At 43.0% G+C, this 12,311-nt stretch overlaps 2 protein-coding genes across 2 annotated transcripts; both read right to left on the bottom strand.

Moving 5' to 3' along the window:
- Window positions 1–5,469: 5,469 nt before the first annotated feature.
- Window positions 5,470–7,962, bottom strand: LOC124664471 (very-long-chain (3R)-3-hydroxyacyl-CoA dehydratase PASTICCINO 2A; the record flags this gene model as incomplete). The annotated part of the gene is given in 9 exon segments (XM_047201987.1): window positions 5,470–5,540; window positions 5,677–5,773; window positions 5,875–5,956; window positions 6,077–6,147; window positions 6,256–6,309; window positions 6,430–6,518; window positions 7,031–7,049; window positions 7,397–7,511; window positions 7,624–7,962. Coding segments are annotated over 9 exon segments (669 nt in total). The 5' UTR covers window positions 7,695–7,962.
- A 235-nt stretch (window positions 7,963–8,197) lies between these two features.
- On the bottom strand, window positions 8,198–11,982 carry LOC124664470 (geranylgeranyl transferase type-1 subunit beta). Its single transcript, XM_047201986.1, has 11 exons — window positions 11,655–11,982; window positions 10,816–10,891; window positions 10,655–10,713; window positions 10,402–10,541; window positions 9,737–9,792; window positions 9,573–9,649; window positions 9,436–9,481; window positions 9,152–9,276; window positions 8,898–8,965; window positions 8,710–8,797; window positions 8,198–8,614 (listed from the first exon to the last, which is right to left on the bottom strand). Exons 1-11 carry the CDS (start codon window positions 11,829–11,831, stop codon window positions 8,468–8,470), a joined length of 1,059 nt encoding a protein of 352 aa, XP_047057942.1. The 5' UTR covers window positions 11,832–11,982; the 3' UTR covers window positions 8,198–8,467.
- Between the last annotated feature and the right edge of the window lie 329 nt (window positions 11,983–12,311).

Genomic DNA, 12,311 nt, shown 5'->3' with positions numbered 1-12,311 from the left:
GACTGGCGACCCACCCCCTATGGGCATATCCCCATCAAGTCTAAAGCTTCATCTTTAGTTCGCAACAAATAAACATAGCAAAATCTAGTCGCATCATCAATCAATGTCATGAAATATCTCTTTCCACCTTTTGTCAACACACCATTCATCTCGCATAGATCAGAATGTATGATTTCTAGAGGTGCCAGGTTTCTCTCCTCGGCCGCCTTGTGAGGCTTCCGAGGTTGCTTTGATTGCACACAACTATGGCACTTAGAACCTTTGGCAATGGTGAAATTCGGAATTAAACTTAAACTGGATAGTCGAGACATTAAACCAAAATTAATGTGACATAAACGAGAATGCCAAACACTGGTATCATCACTAACATTGCCACAAATATGGTTCACAGACTTATTACTAAAATCAGAAAGCGAAAAGCGGAACAAGCCTCCGCACTCATAGCCTTTACCAATAAATTGTCCAAACTTGGAAACAACTACTTTATTCGACTCTAAAACAACCTTAAACCCATCTCTGCATAGAAGGGAGCCGCTAACGAGATTCTTGTTCATAGTAGGGACATGCCGCACGTTCCTCGACTCGCACGATCTTCCCCGAAGTGAACTTCGCATCTACCGTGCCAACACCACGAACGTAAGCATGTGACCCATTCCCCATCAAGACGGAAGAATCCCGGCGACTCTGGTAAGAAGTGAACATGGATATGTCAGCACACACATGAACATTAGCACCTGTATCAATCCACCAACATGGAGATTGAAATACCGAAAGAACAAGTAAAGAGATTACCGTACCCATCAGCATTGCTAGCGATCACCGTGTTGACTTGCCTCCCCTTTTTCTTGCGGTCCGCCCTCTCCGGATGGTCCTTAGAAAAGTGGCCAGCCTCTCCACAGGTAAAGCAGCTCAGATCTGCTTTGTTTATCATCTTCTTCTTCTTGAAGGTTGTAGTCTTCATAGGCTTATTGAAGGAGGGCTTGTTATTCCCTTTGTTCTTGCCGTAGGGTTTCTTCTGCACCATGTTGGCGTTAGACTCGACCCTCTCCTTTCTCGTATTGTCCTTAGCCCGAGCTTTCTCCTCAACATCAAGAGACGCTATCGCATTTTCAACCGATATCTCCTCGTCTATTGTGTTTGAGGGTTGTGGCAAAGTTCCTCCATGAAGGGGGCAACTTAGCAATGATGCATCCAGCCACAAACTTGTCGGGTAAGGCACACTTAAGGAGTTCGAGCTCTTTCGCAATGCACTCGTATCTCATGAGCTTGTTCGACTACGTAACGGTTGTTAACCATCCCGATGTCATGGAAGCTCTCCATGATGTACAGTTCATCGCTCGCATCGGTTGCACCGAACTTAGCATTCGATGCATCCTGAGCTCTTTACCATCCGTTAAGTGCATGTACACATCACACGGACGATCAGCAAGAATACTTAGAACGCATCCGACGAAGAGAGTATTGTTTTCCTTGAACTTGTTCCGATCTTGGTCGATATAGTTCCTTCGTGTAAACCATCGCTCACTTCGAACACTTTCGGATGAGTAAGCCGCAGCATGGCCTTATACCGCCACCTCTTAAAGTGCACACCGGTAAACTTATCCCGGCCTCGGTGCATCGGAAAAACCAGCCATTGTTAACTCGTGAAATTGCCTACAATTAGGTTTTTGGATTGTTGGATAATTAGGCACAATTTCCATGATTAATTCCGAATATAAAACATGATGACAACAACTACTAACATGTGAAACTCGAACATACTAGATGCATTAATCAACATGAGTAGCAAGCAAAGACAAACAAGTAAAGCACCCATCACTAAACGGATCGAGATATGTCGCACGTACCGATCCGGTGGTGGTGGCGGTGGAGGTGTAGCAGTATGATGTCACAGCAGCAACGTTGTTGATGACAACGTTGTTGACGACGGGGACGACGGGTCGAAGTAGACGGCGTTGAAGACGACGGCAGAGGCAGCACCGCCCGACTTGGACGGAAGGCGACCCGTGATGAAGAGCTTGAGCGAGTCGCGCGCAGCGCTTCCCAAAAACCCAATTCGCCCTCTCCCGTACAGGATCGCAAGGACGAGTGGTTCCGGAGACCTGCTCTCCCGTTCGCCGATGCACGTCGGCTCGCGGGATGGAGTAGGCTACGATGGCGGCGCAAGCAGAGAGAGGTGGAAACCCTAACTCGTGTATTAGATATTATTCTGTAGCCGGGCAAGAGATTATATAGGCTCGGGAAACCCTAGGCAACGTGGGCCACGCCCACGTCGCACGAACGTTTCGAGCTCGGTTACGGATAGCCCACGATCCGGGAGCGACCCGAACCGACTCAACCGCGACGCGTCCGTCTCAGGCGCGTCGTGACGTGTCGAGTCGAGACGAGACGAGCGAGCGAGCGAGGAGGAGGAGCGCGCGTGTAGCACTCCTATTCTCACTCACTTACTAGTGGTGGAACAACCCACCTTATAAGGTGGTCTAACTTCCTCCCAACTTTCCATGTGGGACTAAACTTCCCACCTCTCGCCACTCCCTAGTGAGCTGCCACCAACTTGGGCTCAAACTCACAAGGCTGCCACTATGTGGGCTTTGAGATTTATAGGAAAAACTGAAATCTAATTTGGGCCACTAAAAATGGGCCCAATATTTCAACAATAGACACTAACCTGAACTCAAAGGCGAGATTGATCGAGAAGCTGATCACTGAAAATGCTAGCAAATGTATAATTCAACCCCGCAGGAGTGCAGTCTCTTCACCCATTATTATGGTAAAGAAAAAAGATGGGGTCTGGCGTATTTGCACTGATTTCAGGCAATTAAACAGTCTATTTTAGGCAATTTCTTCAATTCCAACAAAATTTCGTATTCTAGTCATTGACAAACTACTAGATGAGCTGTTTGGAGCTACTTGGTTCTCACGATTGGACCTTCATCCTGGGTACCATCAAACTTTATTGGCTAAAGGTGAAGAACATAAAAGAGCGTTCCAAATAGGAGTGATGTTTTGGAACATGGGAGCATATGCTCCCTATATTTTCAAATGCATCTTATACATATTTTAAATTTTAAAAAAATTGAAACAAAAAATTCGCACGTACATCTTCACGTGCTACGCGCTCACAAAGTCGTTTCATAAAAAATGAACTTATCATGTGACGTGTGTAAAAAAGACAAAATTCAGTGCTGAAAATAATGCTTTTCACAGGATAAGTTTTCTCTTTTTTACATAGGCCACAAAAAATATTATTTTTTCATGAAACTTGACGCACACACATATATTATGGAGATGTACATGTAGAATTTTTTATCAAAATTTTTCCACACTTCAAAATATGTTTTGTTGGTAGAGGGAGCATACGCACCCGGGAGCCGAATTGAATTTCCGGTTCCAAATGCACAGTCTGCCATGAATGGGACTCTTTCAGATATAAGTGGAGCTAGCACGTGCCCTCATAGTACACGGGCTTGCACCCCTTCTATCCCAGGACAACCATGATGCCAACGACATGAAGGCCCGCGTCCAAGACGCTCCAAACGATCACCCTGTTTTCGGGCGGATCCTAAGTGTCGCCCAAAAAAAGGGCCATGTCAGCACAATCCCTGACATAGCTATTCAGGTGGCTTTTTTTTGCCGGGTCAAAGCGAGCGCGGTGATTAGGCGTGTGCCTCGGCGTTTAAAACCGCCAAGGCTCACCTACTCTGTTGCAGTGCACCGGGACACCATCATCAAAAACATCAAGTCTCTCGCATACACAATGGAAAGTGTAATCTATATATGTAGGGTTTTCATGTTCATGTATATGTATATGTTACTACTGATAAGATTTTCTTGACTTAATCAAGTTAAATAGGGACAAATGCATAGGGGTGAACCTATTGAACCTGTTTAGCAAATCAATCTTTATAAATAATGATAAACCAAACTAGCTCACCACCGTGGATGTATTTTATCCCATGTAAAAGCAGGAAGGAAAAATGCTCGCAAAGGATATATGACCTATAACAACGAAACCTCTAACACATGACAGCCTAAAAGCTGCAGTCGATTATTCAAAATGGGAAGGTAAGAATAGTATTGTCAAAATGCATATTGGTGAGCAATGTATAACTGTATAAGTCACTGCCATGTATCTACGAATGAGTTTGGTAGTTCATATATATTAAGATCCCATTCATAGTAAGAGGACACTGCATGTGTCACTAAGATGAGAGGAAGAGATGAGACGCGGAGAGGGGAGTGAAAAATGGAGAAATATTTATCGGGTTCTGCAATCCTCTCTGAGAATATCAAGATATGCTCCCTCTTTTTGGGAGAGAGTGGCGTAGAAGAAATTTCCCGTGGACCAAGCAGAGATAAGGTTTTGAAAAATCTAGACTGGAGTACCCCTAGCAAAGCTTGTTAATGCCAATGAAAACTATTGGCTGCAAATGCTCTCTCTCGCCTGCTCTCTCACAGTCTTACGCATGCGCGAATACAGTGCACACCACTAATATACAGCTTCTTGCATGCTATACTATGTAAATAGTGTGCTAGAGGAAAACTCCTAAATACTTGGCTGCAGAGAGGGTTGCGCCACCTTGTACCGGACAAAAATTTATGCCATTTCCATGTGGATGGAGGGAGTAGATATGAAGATGACCCACATCGGAAGTCGGGTGTGAGAGTTACGGCAAAGTTAGAAAGATCTTGCATTTATAATAAGTGCTTCCTTGCACCAAAGCATCTTCAACATGAGCTAGAAAGGAAAAGTGTTTAGCATTGAACTGCTATATCTTTTTTAGGCGATCAACTGTGTTTTTTTTTATCATATCAATCCTAGGTTATATGCGATCTCTAGAAGCAAAACAGGCTATCAGAATAGACCATACCGTGTACACTGTGGACTATGCTCATTATGTACGTGTGTGTACCATTCGTGTTATTATGGGGTTTCAGGCTAAGAGAGGTTCTGAGTCCGAATTGGGTCGAGTATAGGGTTTTGTGATGGCTGTTTGAATCAACACAATTTGAACAAGGACACCTACTTTTTATCTCTCACTTGTATCTTGCTTCTTGTTCTTCATCATTCTTCAAGTTGGAGGGCAGCGAATGCACGAGTTCCTATGGACGAGAGAAGCGACCTAGGAAAGCCCATATAGCCTCTGCGCGCCCTAATGGGCCCCCTCCTGGGTGAGCAAGGTTTCGACTCTACAAAAGTGCCCACTGAATTCTCTTGCGTATTGCACTTCCAGTGGGTCTCCTTTCACGTGAGTTATCATGCATAGTGTGTTCGTGTGCGGGCACATATATAGATTAATCAATCAATCATGGAAACTATAAAGATATATTGTTTTTTTGAGCTAATATAAAGATATATTGTTACACCACAAGTTGGGTAACTCAGGCCTAACAATAACATTGTCGGTCACTAGCTAAGTTGTAAACATGTGTCACATTAGAAACTCCAATTACAAGGTTTAATAATTCTCATGCAGTCTTTGCCTTTGACAGGGCCTTCTTCCTCTGGGCAAGCATATAAGTGAACATGTGTGGCCCTCCTAAAGTCATCCAAATGCAACAAGTCATCCAAATGCAACAAAACAGAATTTGGCAACTCTAACTTTCAGGATAAGCTTCTGGAAATGTAAATGACAAGAACATTCACTACCACAAATGCAAGGTAGAAGGGAGTACCTGGAACATAGGCGCCGATGGCAATAGCAGATGTGTAGAAGTAGTCTAAGGAGAAGTTCCATTTGTTAGGCATCTTAAGATAATATTTCTCGGAGGCCTGATATTAGTCATCCAGAAAAAATTAGAGAAGACATACAATGTTGTTATCAAATGAATGCCATGGAGAAATCAATTGGTGCAGCTATATAATTGAGTTACCTTCATGTAGGGTAGAGCAATGTAGATTAGTCCAACTTCACTAAGGATACCAATTGGATACAATATCATAAAAGTGCTATACCTGCACGGAATCAACACCACAAAAATAAGGAAGCTACTTTTAAGAGAAAATTTATTCAAAAGATAGTAAACATCTCTCTAAATTTGGACGAATAATACAGTGCTTCGAATCCGTACTAACCTAAGCCATAAAAGCCAAGAAGGTGCAAATCCAAGTGCCTCCTTCATACCAAAGAAAGAATATCTAATGATCTGCAGGAAACAACAAATTTTAAATAACTACACTCTTAATTGCAGGAAACAATCAACAATTATGTTTGATGAGCAAGACAAAAGAGATATCTAGTAAGTAATATGTACCTCAGTGATGGACCAACTTATGACCAAGGAAGTAACGAGAATATGAGACTGCGTCTACAAGAAAAAAAAAGTACATAATGATCAGTTGATATTGTCAAGAAACCAAGTATTACTTTTTTACTTCACTTACATGTCTTATTAGAAATATACAAAGTGCAAGTGATGAGCTGGTACCTCAGGAAAGCTCCACAAGATGCCCCATGTAAGAAACAATCTGGATCCAATTTGTGGAATGGTTGCAGAGACCGGAGACCTCACCAATCCTTGCAAATTTGGGAATGATACGTTATGATTAAAATGAACAGATATCACAACAGCGTAAGAAATACAATCAGACTATCACAGCCAGACACGACAATTTTCTGAAAAATCAAACTTGACTTTGATGCGTTTGATATCTACATATGACAGTGCCCTGTCATAGTATTTTGACAATATTAGAAATGAACCTACTTTGGAAAACTGGGAACACACATAAGTATCTACCAGCAGATTAATAAATCATTAATTTATACCCTTATGAGTTAACAATGGATTAGCATGCAACACTTTGTGTTGTGTTTTTATTATAGCATGCAAGTATTTTTTTTGTGTGCTGAAAATCTGCTTTAGTCTTTGACTTTGTGTGGATTTTCAGGCAAGACAATCAGTTTGTTGTTGGCATAAATCTAGTTTGCAAGTGATACGACAGAGGTAAATACACCACAGTTGTCAACAGCGGGTAAGATATACAGTGAAAAGAAGACCACTGGAAGAGAAAAGAGTAAGTTGTTACCTACAAGCCCATGAAGAATCTGCAGTACCAGCGACACCATCACCACCAGGCAAACACAAGATGGTTAGTTATTATTGCTTCTCAAACTCAACCAGTAAGAGAAACAAAAAAAAATCAATATCAACAACTATAGAATACTGAAATAAGCTTGGAACAGAGTTGTGAGCGTATCAAATCAACACCCGAAGAAGCTAAATGTTAAGAGAAAAGGGCTCACAGCCCTGCTTCGAGGAGAAGCAACAGTTTAGACCATTTTCTCACAAGAAAATCATCATCAAGTAACATTTTGCAGCAAGAGTCGAAGTGCACCAGTAAGTAAGATGGTAGAACTAGAAGTCTAGAAGAGGGGGAATAAGAGAAGCAGACCTCCATGACGGCGGCGGTCTGCGCGAACTGCAGAGGCTTCTCGACGGCGGCGTAGACGGCCTCGTGGCCTCCGCTCCCTAGCAGCGCCGACACCGCGTAGTACAGCACCTGCGCCCTGCAATAACGTCAATCTCCCCGGTCAGATTAACCAAGAAACTGGCGGCCAACAGGGCAAGAAAGCAGAGAGATCCATTCTTCCAAGGAAAGCAAGGCAGGCGCGCGCTCACCATCCGAAGAAGACGACCCAGTTGTAGACGGCGAGGTAGACCCGCCGAAGCGCCGATGCGGCGGCCGCCATTATTTGGAGGGCTTCAGTGAGGAGGTCCAGGAGAATACGACGACTCAGGTCAGGCCCGATGGGTTCAGTTCAGAAATTGAGTGCCACACGGAGACGGCCAAATACTCAACGGTGTCCTGCTCGGATCGGGAATTGGATTGGGCGGTGGCGGTGGCGGCTGGCCAACCACTTGCCGGAATCGGGACGGAATCCGGTGAGATCGGATCCCTCGGACAGACAGAGGTGGCAGTTATTGCCGCTGCAGCTGCTCAGCTAACTGACTGCCTGCCTGCCAGTTCCAACCATGTGACCGGCAGTTTTTGCATTTTGCAGCACGCAAATCAAGTGCAGTTCAGTCAGGATCACATCAGATCAGCACAAGCAAAAAAACAGTAGTACTATCTTGTTCTGCCGTTTTCAGTAGTTTTCCAAGAGATTGAACAGTTGAGCCAACTCAACAACTCCCAGCAAACAGCTCAGCTAACTTGTAACAGAAGTTACAGAACACGCCCCATTAAAAAAAAGGTAACAAAACACACTGATTATATTCAAGTCTATTGCTTCTCGTCATGTTAATAATATTATCAGAAATATATAATGTTGCATTGATCTGCCTCAACCAGATACCAACACGCTAAGTATAACAGATCAACGGCCTTCACACAAAAAATCACTTGATTTCTCAACCCCAAAACATGGCGAATCGGTACAATGCTGTCACACATACACGTGTGGCCAGCAATCTCGAAATTACAATCTCAGAAAAAAGAAAAACACCGCTCCCTAGCTAGCAGCTACAGTGCGGCAGCAGCAATGATCCCCAGCTCGGTGCACATCGGCTCGACCCCATCCTCGCCCAGCAGCGAGAAGGCGGCGAGCCCATAGTACGAGTGGTAGATATCCGGGAGAACCTTTTCCGGGAATTTCGAGAAGCCTCCAAACTGTCAGCCCAGCGAAACAAAAGACATCATAAGAGTCAATAAAAATCATATAGACCAGTTTGACAAGTTGCCAATAGAGGTTCTGAAGTCATTACGTCTGTTTGGCAGGTGAACAGGAATTCCCGCAGGGCAGTATGGTCGATCAAGTGGTAGGCGCCGAGCATCTTCAAGACACCTCCAATCCTGAATATTAGTGAAATGAACAAAAAATAAATTTCCATCAAGGTTGCCGCCTCCGCTAGCTTTTCAGCCAACCAGTACACATATTATATAATGTACTAACCAGAAAGCGTAGCACGTATCGCTTGGCTTGTTTCTTCTCCCCTGGAATCCACCGTCTGTCGCTTGCCTCTACACATCAATAGTAAAATGAGTTAGTAAGGTCCACCCCTAAACGTGCAAGTATCGCTGTGGGTGTTTCTAAGCATGTGCGTAACAGGAGATACCAAAATCTCTTGCCAACTATCGTACAATTTACGCCACGTGAAAGTGTGGTTTTACTGGATGCTGCAGATACACAGTTTAGAAGAATTTAACCTGAAGACACCACTCCAGGAGCAATTGCACGTCGATCAACGCGGATTCCCGCAGGTTTGATGCCAAATCAGGTTGAATGAAACCCATTAGATATAGAGCCGCAACAGCACAGAAAGTCCCTCCACCTGGCTCACTAACGCAAAGTCATACAATGAGAATCCATAGCCAGTAGCAATAAATTGCAGAAGAAAAGACTTCTTAACTCTGTTGACACACAATCAAAACTCCAAAAGATAGCCTCAATATACAAAAATGCATCAAAAGATTAAATATTTATTGCCTACCATGAGATTCGGAACCAGGAACCATGCCAAAGCCACCATCATATGACTGCAAGTGGTAGTAACAAGAATTAGAAAAAGGCAAGGACAACGTTACATCATTGCCAACTACGGTGCATTAGGAATTTTCGCAAGCCAACCTGGCAGTTAATAATGTGTTCTTTGGCCTTTTCCTTATCCATTCCTGACCAGTCTTTTAGCATTGAGCAGATAGCAGCTGAGAAAAGAGCTCAAACGTATTAAATTATATATTATATTAAAAACAATTCAATTATTAGCATATACAAATAACAGTGTTCCTCACCTGCACAGTATACAAAACGTAGGTCTGTTTCTGCACCAATATGAGTTGGCATGAAGCTACAAAAAGATGCACGCCTAGTTAGTCAATAACCCAATGTGTTGAACAGCACACTCACAAAATCAAAGCTTTCTAAGTTGACCACTAGACCATGTAACCAACAAAATGCTAGAGAAGGGAAAGCGCACACACAGGTGCACACATGCGCAGAAAAGCAATGTAGAGTACTTAAATGCATTTACGAGGATCATAACCATCCTCAACATTATGTTTGAACACAATAACTTATTCAGGCAGTTCAAATACACAACAGAAAAGTGCTATTCACCAATGTAAAGTTTGTTGCAACGAGAGAACATGGTTTAAGTTCATGCAGATAAAATGACCACATGGTAGAAGATAATGATAGTAGTCAGTGCATATGTTTCTGAAACAGAACTATAATGAAGGATGTGGACCTGTGAACCAAACATGGGGTGTTATGAAAATTTTAAAGCAACTTGCGAGGTGGGGGTGACTAGGTGAAACTATTACAGTGATTTTTCCTAAAAAAAAATATATTCATGTGACAATGTTCATCCAGATAGATTTAAATACATAGGTACTACTCTAACAAATTTTGAAATCTAACAGTTCAAGTGCCATGGAGACCAAAGTTAAATGCATACCTTCCATCTGGTTGTTGGAGGTTTCTCATCGACAGTAAAAGAGACTTGCTATCAATGTTTAGTACATCATAACCTACAATCTTTAATATAGCAAGTGCGGAATAAGTGCTTGCTAGATGACTACCATTATGGCAAGGGTCCTGAAACAGAGCATATATCAGTATTTGGAACTATCATGATAAATTAATGGAATGGAACTAATGTGTAATTTGTATGACGAGAAAAGGTTGAGCTAAACATTAGTCAAGCATACCTTGACACTATTTGAAGGATATTGAGTTGTTCTAGAACCACAGAATCCATAAAATTGTCCTAGAAATGAGTGAAGAGTTATATAGAAAACGTATTACGTCTGGAAATATGAATTATAGATACCATAAGAGTTATATAACATAAGTAACGGGGAAAACTTACCGCTGTCAAAATCGTCATTTGCCTCTGGGTGCACTTGAAAAGACAAAATCCATTCTGCAATGTCATCCCTGTTAACCTAAACACAAAGGCAGACACACAACTTCTCAAATTATTACTGCATTATTAATTCGTCCCAAACAACCAAAAGGCATAGTAAACTGAAATTTCCACAATGAGCGAATCAACCATCAACCTAACATCGTTGGTCGCTCCAATAGAAGCTCACGTTATTAAAGTGGCAGTTCGCATCTAGTTGCAACCATGTCGAACTTAGTTATGGCATGTAGTTGTCAGACAGATGTACATCCCATAACCTCACTAACCCCTAACCACTTTGAGTAGAGTGATCACTAGCAGGCTTGAATGCTTAAATCTTGCAGGTAGCGGTTGCTGTTACTAGCGTGTTGTCCACATTCGTGACTCAACTGCACTTATTGCTTATACAAATTTTAACTACTTGGCACGTACATATACAATTATACATGTGATCTGATTATAAACGAAAGTAAAAGGCAACATATATGTTGAGCTGTCTTTCAGTCGCTATTTGTAAGCATTAAACTGAATAATTCTACTATTTGCAGCTGGATTAATTAACGTGTTCAAATCGAGAAGAATTCGCAGTGCACTAGTTCTACTACTATGTGTAATTAAGCAGGAAGCCTGCAATTATGCATTTAAGCCAAATTCTACTTCGCAAAGCTACGAGACAATGCCCAATCAATGGGTACCCTCGAGATCCAAGCTTGAACATGACAAATCACAAGAGATCCCCCTGCGATTCCCGCGCAATTCGCGCGAGCGGAGAGCGGGAAATCGTGCAGCAGATCTCGGCTTACCCAGTCGAGCGCCCGGAGCAGGGAGAGTCCGCCGACGGCGAAGTAGGCGAGGGTGAGGTGCATGACCTCCTGATTGGCGTAGTCCCTGGGGAGCTCCAGGGCCATCGCCTGCAGGTACGCCGCGTGGCGCCCGCGCGCGAAGCCGGCAAGCTGGTCCTCCCCCGCCCGGTCCCCCATCTCCGATAAGGCTTCGCCGCCCGATTCGCCGTTGGCCTGGAGATCTCGCCGGACTATGCGCAAATCTTTGACGCGCCGGGAAGAAGAAGATGATGAAGAAACAGAGGTACGGTCCGGATTCTGAAGACGGCAGACTCTGCAAGTGGTACTCGATATGGAAACGGATCGTCTGCACCGTTTGCTTGGTTTGGATAAAACTAATTTTGAGATTCGATTAAGATTCCGTAAATAAAAACAGTATTGGAACGTTTTCATTATACAGGGGATTGGGCACTAAATTAGTTCGCCTAAACATGTCATATTAGTGAACAGAGGATGCAATACGCGTTTGCGTTTGCATATATTTTTTAAGAAAGAAAGTGGAGACTATGCGAGACTTTTTTTCTTACTCACTTGTTACAAAGCATGTGAACCAAAAGAGCTCAATACATGTGCTATGTGTCAACAACATATATTTATAAACAATACATATCATAGCCG

The sequence above is a fragment of the Lolium rigidum genome, chromosome 6, assembly GCF_022539505.1.
Source record: "Lolium rigidum isolate FL_2022 chromosome 6, APGP_CSIRO_Lrig_0.1, whole genome shotgun sequence".
NCBI lineage: Eukaryota > Viridiplantae > Streptophyta > Magnoliopsida > Poales > Poaceae > Lolium > Lolium rigidum.
This window is presented reverse-complemented; position numbering and strand designations above follow the sequence as displayed.

Bases quoted from the DNA above. Each gene is read 5' to 3' on its own strand.
- LOC124664470 (XM_047201986.1), bottom strand. From the start codon at position 11,831: ATGGGGGACCGGGCGGGGGAGGACCAGCTTGCCGGCTTCGCGCGCGGG. The intron at 10,542-10,654 runs GTATGCTTGACT...GCTCTGTTTCAG, and splicing joins ATCCTTCAAATAGTGTCAAG to GACCCTTGCCATAATGGTAG. The intron at 8,615-8,709 runs GTAATGACTTCA...CTGGGCTGACAG, and splicing joins TGTTCACCTGCCAAACAGAC to TTTGGAGGCTTCTCGAAATT.